The 17469-nt window shown below is 38.3% G+C and overlaps 1 protein-coding gene across 1 annotated transcript in view; it reads right to left on the reverse strand.

Moving 5' to 3' along the window:
• LOC109409190 (homeobox protein XHOX-3-like) overlaps window positions 1-17469 on the reverse strand; it is a 79665-nt gene that overhangs the window by 7027 nt on the left and 55169 nt on the right. The window contains exon 4 of the mRNA XM_029871222.2: window positions 14180-14237. Within this exon, the coding sequence (XP_029727082.1) occupies window positions 14180-14237 (58 nt within the window). The remainder of the gene's footprint in view (window positions 1-14179; window positions 14238-17469) is intronic.

Below are 17469 nucleotides of genomic sequence, written 5' to 3' on the forward strand. Positions count from 1 at the left end.
CAAAAAAAATCGAAGTGATCTTATAAGAATTCTTTAGGATACTCTCAAATTCAAATTCTATAATTGGTTTTAAAAATTCTTCTAAAGAAATTGTATTCAGGTCTTCAAAAATATTCAGAAATACATGAAGAAAGTCTCCACGTTCTGTTTATTTCAAAGTTTTTTTTACAGAAATATATTTATTTATTTCAGTTCGTTTTTAAATTTCTCCAGTTTTTTTTTTATATTTTTTCCACGAATTCAGTACCTAGTTCTGGGCATGTTTCTCCTGAGATTTTGTCTAACGAATTCTTATCAAAAATTGGTTCAAATATATTTAAGGGATGTTTTAAGCAAAAAAAATCGGAAGTTTTGCAGAAATGTCTTCAATTTCAAGCAGAAAGCTTACAGTAATCGAGATGAGTTGCGTTGATTTACAAATCAAAAGTTCATTCTTCATCAAGCACTCAACTAATCAATTCCAGTTTAATGGATTTCTTCAATAACGTAAAGTAAAAAAACACAAATTTATCTTCACACTCTCGCGGATTTGGCGCGAATTTGATTCCAGAATCGCGCGGATTTGGCGCGGATTCAAATTTAACTCGCGCGGATTTGGCGCGGATTTTTTTTCCACCCTTCTCGTAACAACCCTGGAGATATGACAGTTCAAAAACTAGTAGTCTAAATATTAGTGTTTTACCCAAACGGTTCTAGCTTCGCGAAAAATTAATCAATCGAGCCCAAATTTGTACCAATGATGCACACATAATAGGTTGACAAACAGTCAAAATTTGAGATTTTTTGATGCACTCTGTGAAAAGCTACAGCAAGTTGAATTTTTTTGTGGGATAAAAAAAGTTGCCTATCCCAAACATTTTGGCCATCCCCTGTGCGTCAGACCATACTAAACTTACAGCAAATTTGGAGTCATAAATATTAAGAAAAATGTGCGGAACTTTGTAATATGTTTTCGAGATTTTTTTTTACAGTTTTTATCAAAAAAGGATCAATTATTTCTCAGATATGCGAGTTTTCAGACCGTTTCGAATAACATTTAACAAGGTCCAATTTTTTTCTCTTATTATTTTTTAATTTTTGTGTTTATAGTAACGTAGGTATGGTAAGATACAGGAAGAATATTATGCACAGTTTTTCATTGAACCTTGTACGTAGAATCTAATTTGGATAAAAAAAAATCTAAAAATTGTTTCTTTTTGACCGTTTTAAAAATCGATTTGATCATCATGGATTACTTGGCAAGTTTTGAGGCTGGAAATCAGCTTTCTACAGAATCAAATCAAAGAGAAAGGATTTTGGAAAATTGAAATTGTATGACATCTAACATAGACGCCGAGGACCTGGGATCGAATCCCACTCCCGACAAACTCGCAAAATGTGAGTTCTTCCTTCGGAAGGGAAGTAAAGTGTGGGTCCCGAGATGAACTCAGTAACAAATTTTGAAAACGACGTATAATCAATGGTGTAGCATTGATTATACGTCGTTTTCAAAATTTGTTACTGAACTAGCCTAGGGCTAAAAATCTCGTTAATCCAGATAAAAAAAAATCTAACATAGATCCGCGATGAATATTACTCTCAGTATTTTTTTTTTCTTCTAAAAGTCCTTGAAATATCCTCAAACATCTTCAAAGACATGATTTCTATCCATCAATCCGTTTTCGAGTTATTTTTTTTAAGAAGATTATAAGGTTTTTTTTAAAATACGCCCTTTCCAAAAGTGAGAATATTGCAAAACAAAAAAATAAATAAGATTAAAAACATTTTCAGATAGAAGCTCATACATGAGCAAAAATTCATTAGAATTGAAATAGGTCGCGTGTATGCCATTCGTACGTAGAGCCAGAAATCAACATACTGACTGTGTCATATTCGTGAAAAACTATGTTAGATGAGGAATATCAACGTATTGTTAAGCACAACTATATCCAATGTGGAAGAAAACTAGTCCCATGGTAGCAAAAACAAATTTAAATCTGTATTCTTTATGCTATAAAAAGTAACGTTACGTAGTCTAACCCACCCAGATCCGTGAACTTCTGTGAAACTCAGAGCCATTCCAAAATACCTTTGAGATATTTCAGGATCACTACTAAACTTCCCTACAACTAAGAACTTCCAGTTTAGGTGAAGATATAACTAAGTCACATCTCAAGCACAAATCTGAAGGCAAATGTGGGACGCGACCGAGGATAAGGAGGATAAGGAATTGTTCATTTAGTTTTATTATAATTGTAATCAACGCTAAATAAATGAAATATATACAATCATTGCGGTTGATAATGCTGTATAACTCAAAACAGCAAAATAGTTATTTATGCAACAAGTTGCAAATGTTGATTTTTCAGCACGAGTTGTACATTTATACAATTAGGCCTGCCGAGAAATGATCTGCAGGACATGAGTAAAAGACGAGAGTAAAAGAATAATGAATTTGACCATTCAAACAATAGTGCCGAAAAGTACTGCTTTTCGGCACACTTAAGAATGCCGAAAAGGAGTACTTTTCGGCACTGTTGTTCGATTGCGGAAAAGTAGGCATTTTCTCTGCATTTTCACTGATGGAAAAGTAAGACTTTTCGCAACGTAATTACAAAAAAGATATTATTACGGCTGTAGACTTGATGTAATACATATATTACAGGGCATTCAATATTCCATTCTCTAAGGGTGGATTTCTTCACCTCGGCTTGACCGATAAGCCAGGCTTACCCATATAGTTAGACCTGGTTTAACGCTTAAGCCAGTGTGAAGAAATCGCCCATAAGTTACTTAGTTGCCATTTGAAGACTTCATCGTTCAGTGGTATTATGCCAATGGCGAGCTGTACATCATGGATTGCTACGATCATGAAGCCGGAACCAACCTTCACGTTGAAGTCGCCCATGAGGATCTTGATGTCACCTTTTGGGATCTTATTCACGTCAGTTTTTAGGTAGCTGTATCTAAACGTTATGGGTTTTTTGTTTTTCATATCCGCATCATCGGTTGGCGCGTAACATTAGATCATGGTTAGGTTTTGAATCCGTGTTGTAAATTGGTCAAAATGATCCTCAAAATGAACTCATAAAAAAAAACTTCAACCTAATCTGAGCTCTCCTCACTTCATGAATTCAGCGTGAGCATGAGCGCTGAGCAGGAAACAACCTTGAAACTAATTCTAGGCTAACGAGAAACGGATTGCCTCGTCAGAACTTCACCCGATGACTACCTGTGTTCTCCAAAGTTCAACCAAAGGACTTCGCTCAGTCTTAGGATCTCCAAGCTTAAAACTGCATGCATTGGCATGCTGTGTTAAGGTTGGAGGATTCGTCTTTGACACGGTCGTCATCATTGAAAGTTCTAAAGCAGTTTTCTCGCACTAAACATCAATGCTTGCATTGAAAAGGTACTCCATTCTGCTTCCACAATACAATGAATACATTTTCACTACGGAAATTTTAGTTTTGAACGAGAAAACCGCTTTCAAATTTTCAATGATGACGATTGTGTCAATGACGAATCCTTCAACCTTAATTGACTCTGATGGGCTAGGGTTGAAACATTCCAGTTTCCGATTATTTTTCGATTTCTTGCGCTAAAAGTCGTTCACAATCTGTCACTTTCAGATTCTGTAATGTTATTTAGGTTTTTTAGGTAAGAGTTGTTGACATGCCCTTAGGGAAGAAGGAAGAAGGATTTCATATTCAGCCGCTCGGAACGTACCTACTCTATCTAGCTGAAGTAAGAAGGACAACAGTTCGCAGACTACACTACCTGGCTAAGCACACAGCTTAGCTGGCGGTCTTAATCATCGACTGACTCGTGGAAGCATGGGGTAGCAGCTTGTAAGGACAAGAGGTATGTTGTTCGCTTCTTCCAGATTGTCGACTGATTATTTTACAGCCCCAGAGCTTTAAAAACATCAGATATTCCATACGACTTGTTCGTTTTTGTCAGAAGTTCGTTAACCCTCTAATACTCAACCCCGCCTTTAGACGGGGTATAGTTTGAGCATTTTTGTAATTTTTGTTTCGTGGAAAACCAAAATTTTTATATTTTTGGCTGGTATTTAGAACTGTTTTGTATATCTCAAAATTGTTTTTGGTGTATTTCAAAGCGTATTTACATTGTTTAAAAATCATTAAAAAATTGATGTTTTAGCCATCTTCTAGAAGTCATTGTTTATTTTGTATTGAATCGCTACAAATAACATATTTTTAATTTTTACCAAATCATTCTATCTTAATTTTGTAGTTTAACCCTTTGAAGCCGAATTGTTTCGCCGCTGCTGTCGCAACCTCGCTGGTTTCGAACATGGTTGTTATACTCGGTTTCATCGCCGGGGTCATATATGACCCCTCCGGCTTCAAAAAGTTAAAGGAATCTAATACACTCTAAAATTATTTTCCTTAAAATTACACGGAAAATAAAATTTTCTATGAAAAAAATTTAAAATAAAAATATTTTAACAATAATCATAAAATCCCAAAATGTTTTCATCTCAGAAAAACCGTACCCCAAATAGGCTTCCAGGAAAAATATAAAACTGTGAGGATGATGATTAACCTGGGCTTGTTAGGGGAATATCTGTAAATAAAAAGAAAATCGGGTTAAGTACGGTTCCTTTGAATTCCACTAAGAATTTGCATCCTTTGACAGATACGACCTCAACTGTAAGGTCGTCTTCAGTGTCTTGTAGTCGAGTCAAGTACAAGACACTGAAGACGACCTTACAGTTGAGGTCGAAATACGTATCTGTCAAAGGATGCAAATTCTTAGTGGAATTCAAAGGAACCGTACTTAACCCGATTTTCTTTTTATTTACTGTGAGGATGTTCAAAAATAAAAATTAGAAAAATCGAAAACTGAAATTCACGAAATCGAGAATTAAAAAGAATCATCTTCCAAAACATGTTTAAATCGATTTTAGATGACGAAAAATGATATTTAGATCAAAATCAAAAATTTGGGTATTAGAGGGCTATATGAATTCTTAAACCTTTTAAGACGCGCGCCAATCTGCGCTTCTATTGTGCATGGCGAGCAAAGTCTGTCAGCTGGTGCCGTACTGCTTGCAAGAATACCCAAATTCCTTCAGATATTCCTTTAGAAATTTCATTATGGAACTGGCAGAAGAAATCTAAGATTTTTTCAAGGGACACCCTTTAGCTTTCTGCAACTATCCTAATAGAGGGAATTCCTGTCCTTTCCATTCCTGACGCCGCAAAACAAAGCATATTCGTACCAAATGCAGAAAAATCAAGCTCAAACAGCACACCATAGCATGGCTGGGTACGAGAAAACTGTTTGATTTACAAATCAGACCAGCGACGACAGTATCCCACAGCAGCACGGAGGACCGGCAACGTAAAAAACAAACTCGCAAGGCGGCAATAAATAAGAGAGCACCAGAATGATAATTTAATAAACCCCCCTTCCAGATTATTGTTCGAGAGCAGGCCAACCAAATTGGACACATCAAGAAGGACACCCACATACAAACACACGTACGTACGTAGGAAGGTGCCTACTGCAGGCTGAGGTTTACGTGGGTAGTAGAGAGCGGTTATAACTGTTGCGATATTCTTGGTAACATTTCGTCCGGCCAGTCCGAGTGAACCAAGAGAGAAAAAAAAACGTCTTCCGGATTTATGGGATTACGTCAAATGTAATCACATAATCGAATTAGGTGCTGTGTTATTTTTCGCCTCAGACTCAGGGTGGTCTATTGAAGGAAGGGGAAGTTTAGGTCTAACATTGGAAAGGGCCTATAGGGCCTATATGATTTGCGTAAACAAACACGTTGTTGTTTCTGTAGGGCCTATCTGCATTCACCCGCGCACAGCAACACCCTTATCAGAAAGAGTGTTCTTCAAGCAGTCTGTTAAGGGTGGTGATGTGTGTGGGTGGATGCAGATGGGCCCTATAGAGACAGAAACATGCTTGTTTACAAAAGGCAGATAGGCCCCTTTCAAATGTTTCGCGACAAGTGGGCATTTCGGTTTTTTTATGAACAGGGTAGAAATCGTAATTGGTAGTGGAAGCGCGAGGAGTGGGTAAGGCATGTCATACGCGAAGAATGTCTTGTGTTGGACAGTGAGTGTATCGTCCTATTCAGGGTTTTTAGAGATTTTTTAGAAAATGTATCACTTTTTTCGATTTTGGTCATATCTGGATTATATATAGGGTATTTTACCATTTGGGCAGGTGTACCTATGTTGGGCACTTGTCGCTATAACTAAGCCAATTTATTACCTAACGACCTAAATTTTGGAACACGGTGAGATGCGTACAGTATCTAACCCTGTACAAAAATTCAAATCAATTGGTATAAAATTGACTTAGTTATAACGGCAAGTGCCCAAAAAAGGTGCACCTGGCCAAATAGTACAAGACCCTAGTTTAATTTTAATTTCAAATATGCATACTTTCTTGGAGCTCTTTCGGGAACTCCAATAATTTACTAATGTAGCTAATTGCTCTAGTAGTGAAATCTTCTAGAGTTCTCAGAAGGAAAATGGGAATTTTATTTTATTACTGATGCAGAGGTAGGAAAATATAGTTTCTCCGATCGAGCTGAAATCTTGGGCAGTTGATATGGGGCCAAAATGGAACTCAAAAAGTGTACAGGAGTGAAATGTCTTTTTGTGTCCCACACTAATCTATACAGCCATTCCATAGAAAAACGATATAGTGCAACTTCGATTGTCGTGAAACTTAGTGGGTTCGTAGTTCTTCGAAAGTATGTAAACCTAACGAGCCTGGATAAAACAAAGAGGAGAAACGTCAAAATTGGAACAGCCGATCTAGTGTCATCCCCATAGTTCCAATCGATCAGGAGACCTGTCAAAACGACAAGGATTCTCCACTTTGGTATACTCGAGACACTTTATGTAGACCCACATTTTCTTATTTCGTCTTTAGGGTGACCAATTTTCAGATAGGGTGGTTCTAAAACTCAAGGTTTTTAATAACTAAAATTTTTCAAAAATTTGAAAAAAAATTGTTTTTAAAAACCTTGGTTTTTAGGACCACCCTATCTATAAATTGGTCACCCTAATGACAAAATAAAAAAAATACGGGTCTAATTATTTTCGAAGAACTACAAACCCACCAAGTTTCATGACAATCGGAGTTTTACTATATCGTTTTTCTATGGAATGGCTGTATATAAAAATAAATTTTTATTTGTCTGTATGGGATTGTTGGGAAACATTTATTTTTTTGCAAATCAAAGCGATAAAATGACAACCCTTGAACCCTTCTTTTTTATCGGGTGGTTTTCAGTCTAACATTCAATCAAGACAAGTACTACGTTTCGGACAATGGACTCGGCCTTTTTCAGGGGATATAAACTTGCACCGTCTCTCGCATGTTGAAAGAAGCTTTGCGCTGAATTGTCCCATGCTTCTTAAAGGTCTTTTCCTGGACAACGCGTTCGGTTTCAGATAGATTTTGTTACCCGGCGCCAAACCACCCTTCAGGGAATTACATACATTTAGGCGTTTTTCGCATATAAGGCGAATCAAAGGAATCCGGTCGTCCTGTGATTTTTATATTTTCTAATAGAATTCTGGCAATAATCCAAGATAGTTTTTGAGGATATTTTCTACGAATCCAGAAGGATCAAGCTGTTTTAGTCCTGTTTTATTCCTCGTCGACTTGTTCGACAAAATATGCATGGGAAATGTCGAAATTGCTAATTGTTCCACAATATTCGCCTTTTCATCCACTTAAACGCAAAGGGTGATGGGGTGTGAGGATGTAGTGTCCTGTCGATGTTCAAGGATCATTTTTGAGGTCCTTCTGGATCAATCCAGGTGACCGGACTATTAAATTTTATTATAATGTTTTGGCTGAAATAAATGATTATTCCACAATATTCGAGTTTTCATCCACTTAAAAGCAAAGGGTGAAAGGGTGTGAGGATGTAGTGTCCTGTCGATATTCAAGGATCATTCAACGTAATTTTATAACGTCTTTTATTACCCATCTTTGACACACAAATGGACTGTCATAGAAACGGGTCAGGTTTTTAGTTGTCGTATATTCCAAACGACTATCCACCAACGCAACCGCGAAACCGCGATGTCCAGGATAAGAACTTTAAAAAGTGTAGGGCAATTCAGCCTCTCCAGTTAGCCTAGTGGTTAAGGCTAGGGGTCATACATAAATTATTTCACGCAAAAATCGACCTTTTTCAACCCCCCTCCCCCCTATGTCACACTTTTTGTATGGGACCTCAACATTTTTCGTAATAACAAACCCCCCCCCCCCTCCCCCCTAAAAGCGTGACGTAATTTGGAATGCAGTGAGATAGGTATAGTATTTACCCGTGTACAAAATTTCAAGTCAATTGGTTCTAAATAGACTGAGTTATAGTGGAACGCAGACGAATATAGAAGCCACCGCCCAAGTGGCGCGATACCCTAGTGTATCATTGTTATTGCTCCACAATATACAAATTCATGCAATGACAGGCAAAGAAAGCCTTTAAATTAATAACTGTGGAAGTGCTCAAAGAACACTAAGTTGAAGCGAGACAGACCAAGTCCCAGTGGGGACATAGAAGCCATAAAGAAGAAGAAGAAGAAGAAGAAGAAGAAGAAGGAGAAGAAGAAGAAGAAGAAGAAGAAGAAGAAGAAGAAGAAGAAGAAGAAGAAGAAGAAGAAGAAGAAGAAGAAGAAGAAGAAGAAGAAGAAGAAGAAGAAGAAGAAGAAGAAGAAGAAGAAGTCGATCCTAATTCCAAAGCATCCATACCTATTTAAAAAAATACGTACAACCGGTCATCAGAATAATCCATCTAAAATATGCTTTCGGGGTAATGCATTACCCCATTATAATGACGTCCAGGGTAATGGCGTTCGAGGTAATGGCCCATCCGAGGTAATGGCGTTCGGGATAGTGGCATTCGGGGTAATGAAATATCGTCGTTCTCAGGGCCTGACTTCAAGCAATACCAGTGAATCAAAATTCAACCATCGCGCAACAATAATGACAATGTCGCAACCTGTATTTGTTGCGACAAACAAACCCATGCGACATAAGTTTGTCCCAACTTGAAAATAATGAGATTAACATCGTACACCACGAGTTTAGAGATTTTTAAGCCTTGCATTGCGATTTTCGAACGGTAACTTCGAGTCGGTAAACACTGCAACTCTGGTGAAGCTCTATCATCAAACAGTTTCGACTTTGGGTTAGCAATAATTGATTATTCACGAGTTGAAAAGTACGCAACAAATTCAGCTTCCGTTTTGTCTGCAACAAAAAATTTCGAGATCATGTCATTATCTGTTACCAGTAGGGATAAAGAGTAATCGTCGCACCTTCTTTGTTGCTTGTTTTGTGCCTCTTTTGTCTGACAATTATCTTCACTGAGCAATACTAACCCATGGAACTGGTCATACCTTCCGGAAGCTGCGGGTTCAGCATTATAATTTCCTGCAAACACAGAACTATTTAGATATCTGGGCTCAAGTGCCAGTCTACGCCGAGGGTTGTGTTTTTCAATGGTCGCCCAAGAGATAATATTTGACCTGGACCTCAGCTTCCACCCCCATGATGGCTCCAGCAATTTGATATTAAAACATAGTGCGAGTGTGACGTGTGTTGTTGATCCATAATTATTATTATTAATATTCATTATTACTTTATTATAGAGATATTCAGCCCTAGGCTGGTTCATCTCTAAGTATTCATCCATAATTATAGATACTAGTTCATGTACACTAACATAAAAGAAAGTGTCAGCATTTTAAGAAAAATTGTTTGATACAACTTGACACCAATCAAAAACTCAAGTATCATTCACCGTGACAGCATTTGTCATGGAATAATACACTTTAGAAACAATTACGATAATAGATGTAAAAGATCGTAAATTGTATCGATGTATCAAAGTCTACAGGCCGTCACAATAAAAAAAAAACAACCGACGCCAAGTCAATACACTTAATCTAATAGCGAAGATTCCCCTGGGGACCCATCATGAAGTTGGGCGTATCCCTCAATCTGCTGCTAAAGAGATTTATTTTGGCTGAGTGAAAAATCTGGGGGCCTCGGCAGTCGGCACACGCGGATATTCGACGTTAACGGGATTGGTCGAGCACATGAGCTCGTGTACCGCCGGTCGATCGATTGCCTCAGCAAGGTCATATTAAAGCTATTCCGGTCTCCCTGTACAAAACTAGCATCCAGACACAATCTAATGAATCGTTAAACAGGAAACTTTTCGCAACCAGCGGACCCAAGGGTATGGGAATTCATCTTCCGGGTGGAACAAGTGGAAAAATAACCAATACAAGTACCAACCGTCCAACAACATGAGCAGCAAATCAAAACCACATTTCCAATGGCAACAAGGGTACGGCTGTCATAACAGGACGTAGTGGTGGCGAGGGTGAGACAGGACAAATTTGTTTGTAGCCTCATTATGCCTGCGACATCCATCGTCGACAAAGTTTAATGCGTGGAAAGGGATAAAGGGGAAAATGGTCCGAAACGCAATTATAGTGTATTCTTCTTGGAAATCTATGATTTTAAATATTGGTGCATCTAACGAAAGACTGCAGGAATGCTTCTTCAGCAATGTACTGACAACAAGAAGAATTTATTGGTGAATTAAAAGTTTTACTGGAACTCTTAAGTATCGGTGTGAAGTCTACTTAGGTTTCACGAAAGTTTTAAAGCCACCATTAAACCAAACATATTTTGTTTAGATTTTTGCTGGTGGCTAGAATTTCCTCAAATTTATTTGGCCTAAAATTGTTTCTTGGGGTCCCAAATGATTCCCAACGACCCGAACTGCAAATTGCTTGCAGTTATTTAGCATAGTAATTATTGTTTCGCTTTTATTTCATGAAAATGTCAAAAACGGAAGTTTTAAGGCCAAGTTTATCCTATTTAGAAGTCTTGGATACACCGTGTGACGTGGATTCAATCAATTTAGAAATTGCATTTTGAATAACTTTCCTCTCTCAACAAATGGCGAAGGGCTACGCTGTTGCCACACTGTTTGCCAAACCAAATTGGCAGACAAATAAAATGTAAACAGACGAAGCACAGCCAGTCAGCCAACATAATGTATGCAAATTTATGCTGTTTTAGTACAATCTGATGGTTGTTTGGCCGGTGGAAAATGGGTGCCGTTGAGCTGCTCAGTAAAACGTTGATGGAATCTTAGATGGACTTAAATGCATACTATTGTTTAAGTGAAGATTCTTTATGTGCTGAATATTTGAAGCCACTCCCATACGATGTTACGTCGTTTATGGATGCTCTCTAAAATCAATCTAAATCCAAAATGTCATCATGTAATTTTAGGTGTTTTGAACCTGACATATAGGATAACGGTCGAATTTTGGACCCCTATAAACTAAATAAAACTTTTATCAAGATGGAGCATGAATAAAACTTTTTCTAAACCATACATTACTCAGTAAAGCTCACTTCGGCAATCTTGTTCACGTCAACCAAAGAAGAAATATCTAGAAGACGTTATTAGTCAAAATCGTGTTACAGAGCTGATATACGCATTTCAGTTTGAAAAAGTAGATTTCTTATATCAGATAGGTATAACAATCAAGTAAATTTGAAACTGAACCCCCTAAAAAATATTACATCAGAAAGTACATATAATAAGCTTGCTATAAATCCTGTTTGTGCCAGCAGACGTACTTTTCGCGACCCACCATAGAAATACCCTGTTACAGTAAAATATACTACTGTCCCTCGCGACCCAGAGGTTGGGAAACCATGATTTAAACAGTTCTCAGAATAGTCAAAAAGAAAAAAGCCTAGCAAAGTTACTCATGTAGATGCAGTGAAGAATTGTATCAAAGAAGGTATGCGCAAAATTTAGCAAAATTTAGCTAAAGAAAATCACATAGTAATACATAATGCATTCCAACTTCTTATCAAACTAAAGGCAATTCATTGTTGAAAAGCATTAATTTACTTTACATCAACATAAACAGGGTAAAAGCTTCATTAGTGAGGTAGTATCAATAGTGGTGGTAATGGCAATTTAGCACTATTTCGACCAAAAAGCTTCCAAATGTCATTTTTAATAGATGCCTCATATCTAATCAATAACATGAATTCAGTTTTTTGTTCAAAATTTGCCGAAAAAACTATTTTAAACAATTATTTTTCTTATTTTTTACTCCTTTGCACCTATAGTGGCGGTAGTGTTCCTATAGTGGTGGGTCCCATAAGAATTCAATGGGATGCGCCACTATAGGAACCAATGTTAAATTTTACCTCCATAACAAGATCCGTGTACCTATAGTTGGTGCAAGTGATTTATTAGCAAAATATGAAATAAACAATGGTTTTTACATTTTTTTTAGCAAATTTAAATTTGCTTTTATTTTTTTATTTTGTGGTTTTATTAATTTTACTCAATTATTTTACTACAAGGAACTACAAATAGCACCACTATTGGTACATTTACCCTACATGGTTGATTTAACTCCGTTGATCCGTCTCCTCGAACTTTACGCTTGAGTCCTTCCGTAAAGTTTTGCGCAGCGCCTGAGATCGCTTGAAACGCAGTTTTTACCAACTTTTTTGCAAAATCAATCTCATTTCTTAAAAAAAGATTCCTTTTCTGATATGTTTTCATGGTCCCAGTACACGGTTCCCCAATATCTTCCAATCGACCAAACTTTTAAGGCTTCTTACGGCATCATCAGCATCGGCAGCCATGTTGGATATGCGGCTCAAAATTTCAAAGTGATGATTCTCTGCAACCAAAGCGAATTTTCGTATGAAAAAGTATCACTCTATTTGCTCTTTCGCAGTGATTACGATGATACTTTTTCTGCTGCGTTGCTGCAGAATTGACAATTGTTTATCACTTCAAAAACGCGAGGCAAACAATCATTGAAAAGCAAAAAGTTAATGATTCGTTTGACAGCTTCGTGATGCATTATGACACCTTAATACCATGGGGAAATGATGTGTGACAATCTATTTTTGCGAAAGTTTAACCACAGACAAACAGACGTAACACCTAGAACAATTTTCGTGAAAATCCATCACCCACTTCACACTACCATCACCTGGTGGAAATGTTTCAAGAAACATTGCGTTGTGCAATTTCGTAACAGAAGGCGCTAGTGTGAAACGTCAAACGCAAAGAAAAAACGATGCGCGCGCCTCTGGTTGTGAAAACCGAAACCATGAAGATTTAACATGATCGTTAAAAGCGTGGTCTGTTTGTCTGTGGTTTGACGTTTGTTCATCTATTGTTCCGCTGCAAAAATCCCTATAATTTCAATACTGTGATGCTAAACTGCAAAAGTACCATCCTCCAATTCTCAATTCATCATATCTGCAGATTTGAATCCTAAATCATCGATGAAATATGAGGGGTGAAATTCAATAAAATTTTCATAGAGCTCGAAATTAGATTACGCCCGAGAATGGATGACGACAACCAATATACTCTGGGATCCTTCGGCAACACTTCGAATTTAGCATATGCCTTTTTTGCTTCTGTTTGCATGTATGCACGCATGTATGTGTGCCTACACAGGGCCATGGGTCAATTTTCATTGTGAATGCTGGAAAGTGTTATTTATTCAATCTTTCTGCGGTTAGCGTCACGGGGCGGCACTTGGGAGCGTGAGCCGGGTAGTGGAAACCCCTTTTCTTCCCAATTTATATGTTGCCGTTCACAGTGAAGAAAACGCAGAAAATCCCAAAATTTGCCTTTTGGAATGTACATTATACCCTTCCATTGCTTCTGGGTTAGACTTCTGGGGATGACTCGCTGGTGGCAGAGCGGGCAGAATTGGCGTAAAATTCGAGTGGTGTTCAGATGAATAAACATAAATTCCGTTCGCTAATAAATTTATCGAATTCGAATATTGAATGTTTACATTTGCAATCTGGCTTTTAGACACGGTTTGCATCTGAGAGGGGGCCGGATGCGTACGTACGTACGTACGTAGCGTACCTACTACTGACACGAGCACGTGCAAAGGGAAGTACCCCGTACGCATTTTGATCAGAGTAAAGGGGGTGAATGTTGGATGTTGTTTGAAAATTTACGATTAACAAATCACCGCTTGCAAATCGAATTAGGCTGATTATTTAAATACTTAATGAACTGAATTGCATGTTGACTGGACTTGAGCATACGATTGGTTTTCAGACATTTTAGCACAAGCATAGTAACATAGCTTACCTTTGTGCAGTTGATTTTCGTGTTTTCGACATTTAGCCCGTCGGTTTTGAAACCAGACCTGAAAATAAAGAAAATGCATGTGAGATTTTACTTGTAGTGTTAGATCAATTCGAATGGAAATCAACGACTTTCATCAGAGCTGACCCATACCTTAGAAGATCAATTCAGGAGTAATTTTTGTTTTCGTGCTTATCATGAGGCAACTATAGCATGCCCTCTGATTGCAATTATAACATTTAACAACACTGCATGACATTTCCTTCGATTCGATAGTGAATAATCTTCAGTAACTCTCAACCACTTAGTAGCGCCAAATTGAACATAAATCCTCGTTACACAAGCTTTTTACAGTTCGGTTGAGTTTTCCAACCCATCCAAGTTCATTTACTGCCCTCTGATGATGATACTGGTGTGGGTGGAGGGTGTTCCGGTCAGTCAGTTTCCTTTCCCTTCTACATTTCTTTCTATTCTATGCTCAACACTAAGCTAGGACCGACCAAGACTCTAGAGTGGAGTGCATCCCACTCACGAGTTATGATTCCCGCTGACCCATAACTCACAGTTAATTTAACAGCTAGCAGGAAAATTGATATAAATTGCTTCAAACTCGATTTCTTTGTTCATCACCATCGTGGGTCCCCCTGGTTCGCCTGAGCAATGGCCAAACTTCCCCAGAAGCAACGTCAAGTGGTCACTATAATTCAGCTAATTGCGAGAAACAAAATCTGCGAAAGATAAACGACCTTTTAGCTCCGAGATCGACGGCGAGGGAGATGCATCAACGTAAGTTTCTACATTGAAGAGCCTTCTCTGCGAGAATAAAAGAAAATAGCTATTTCATCACTGGACGATAAATAATCCTCCACACATCAACTTCGCAGAGAAGAATTAACCGTATGGATACCACTTGGGTATGGCGATTCCAGCTTAGCAGAAAAGAGCTCTCCGTTGACATACCTATCTTCCATGCCAAGAAAAAAGGGCACCCTGCACTATGCTACTATAGCTGGAATCCCGGTATGAAAATGTTTTCAAGAATGGCAGCCTCAGATAAATAGCATACCCTCACAATATGAAAGAGGATAGTACACAGAAAACGATAGCTGTGGAAGAAGCAATCCAATCAATTAGTGGAAAATTAATGTCCGATTTACGTAACGCGCTAAATTCACTACATAATGTTGAGCAAATTAATTTAATTGAATGGCTCTTTTTACACGAACCGAGATTTGGGCAAGAGCCGAAAAAGACATGGTGCGCTGGGATGTTAAACAGGGGGAGGACCGAGGATGTGCAACATAAGACCGATAATGGGATTGTAAGAGAGCGACAGTGTTAATGTGACATCTTTATAGCTATTTTGTTTATGGGATACATATCACTACGTTAGTGCGGAATACTGAATATAAGGTTGTATGCACAATGCAATGCAATAAGGAAAATTGAGCCAAATGTTTGTCAAAAACTACTATAAAAGTTCTAAAAAAAATACCAAACATACTTAGATACTTGGTAGTCTACAATTCTAAAGGTACGTGGGATGAAGCAGCATTTTTCACTTGGCCAATCGCTTTCGGTCCCCCAGGTCTTGTGCGCGGCCTGTGTCGATTTCCCTATCTCTATACACTTGGTATTTGGCAGCATCCATTTATTACGTAACGCTAAAATTGACATTTTTAGACCGGGAGAGGGGTCTCCGTAACGCTTTTTTGTATAAAAACCCTAAAATATTTGTATGGACCGTAACGCTCGGCCATACTCCCCCTCAGTATCAGGTATCAGCAGGTCGGCTCCAGAGGCACGTTCTCCTTCATTTGGGAAGTTTGTGCCATCGCCATGAACACGAGCCTATTCATCATTTACCTTTACGGAGAAGGGAAGGAAAAAGGATAGGACAGGGGAAAGGACAGGTAAGGGAAAAGGATCGTCATACACGCAAAAGCGTACCACAATGGGTTCACATAGCGTCCTGAGAAGGGCACTGTGATAACGCTTAAAAGCGAAATAGAGTCTATAGCTCTCTACCACAGCGGGTCAAGAACAACAGAACGTCCTGAAGATTCAGGTTTCTGAAGTAAGTTTTACTTAATAAGTATTTTCCGTGTACTCGGAAACGCAGTTGTGCAAAAATTGGACAGTTACATATTAAATGATACGAAGTTCCATAATCCGATTCACAACTCTCACAGGCAAATGAATCAGCTTGCTGAATATTCGCCATGTGATAGCTGAGTCGGCAGTGGCCAGTCAATACTTTGACCAGCAAGCTGCAATTCTGCTTTGACAGATTTGTTAGATACTTTGCCACCCCTAGAGATGGCTCAGTACAATACAATTTTGTTTGACGACATGACTCCAAACTATTTCAGTATTGTTTGTGTTGAGTAGCTGGCCAGGTATTAATCTTAAGCTTTACCCAACATTTCGATACTGGAATAGCTGGCTCAGGGCCAATGAAGTCATGTGATGCTCCAGTGTGAGCTAACTCATCAGCCAACTCATTTCCAGCGATGGAAGAATGGCCAGGTACCCATACAAGATGAACAGCGTTTGCTGAATTCAGCTCCTCGATTTGAGTTCGACAAGCAATAATTATTTCCGACCTGGAGTTGGCCGGCAAGTGCTTTAAAAGCAGACTGGCTATCTGAATAGAAGTATATTACTTCGCCCATTATGTGCTGCTGAAGTGCTGATTGCACTCCGCACATAAGAACAAAGATTTCGGCCTGAAAAACGGTGCAGTGTCTACCAAGTGAATAAGACTGATGCAGCCTTAGCTCACGAGAATAAACACCAGCACCTGATCGACCTTCGAGAAAGAAGCCATCAGTGTAACATACGATGCCATCTGAAATACTTCTCTCCAGATAACCAGATGTCCACTCTTCCCGGGAAAAGAATTTCGTGGAAAATGTTCTATATGGAAAATTTCAAGCAATGGGGCACGTTCGGTGTAGTACTAGAATTGAAGTAATGAGCTGAATTTTTGTATGGTGAGAAGGTCAATTCTCTGTTTCTGCAAAGAAATGGTTCAAAAAGCGTGGGTATTGTGATTCTTTGTCTAATTTAATGCTGTTTGAGCAAAACTTTGGATAACTTTGTTGTTTATGTTGCATAAAATGGAGAAAACAACAACACGGTTACTCAAAGTTTGGCTCAAACAGCATTAAATTAGGCAAGGAATCATAATACCCACGCTTTTTGAACCATTTCATTGCAGAAACGGAGAATTGGCCTTCTCACCATACTAAAATTCAGCTCATTACTACAAATCTAGTACTTCACAAATC

The sequence above is a fragment of the Aedes albopictus genome, chromosome 2 (assembly GCF_035046485.1).
Source record: "Aedes albopictus strain Foshan chromosome 2, AalbF5, whole genome shotgun sequence".
In the NCBI taxonomy this organism is placed as follows: domain Eukaryota; kingdom Metazoa; phylum Arthropoda; class Insecta; order Diptera; family Culicidae; genus Aedes; species Aedes albopictus.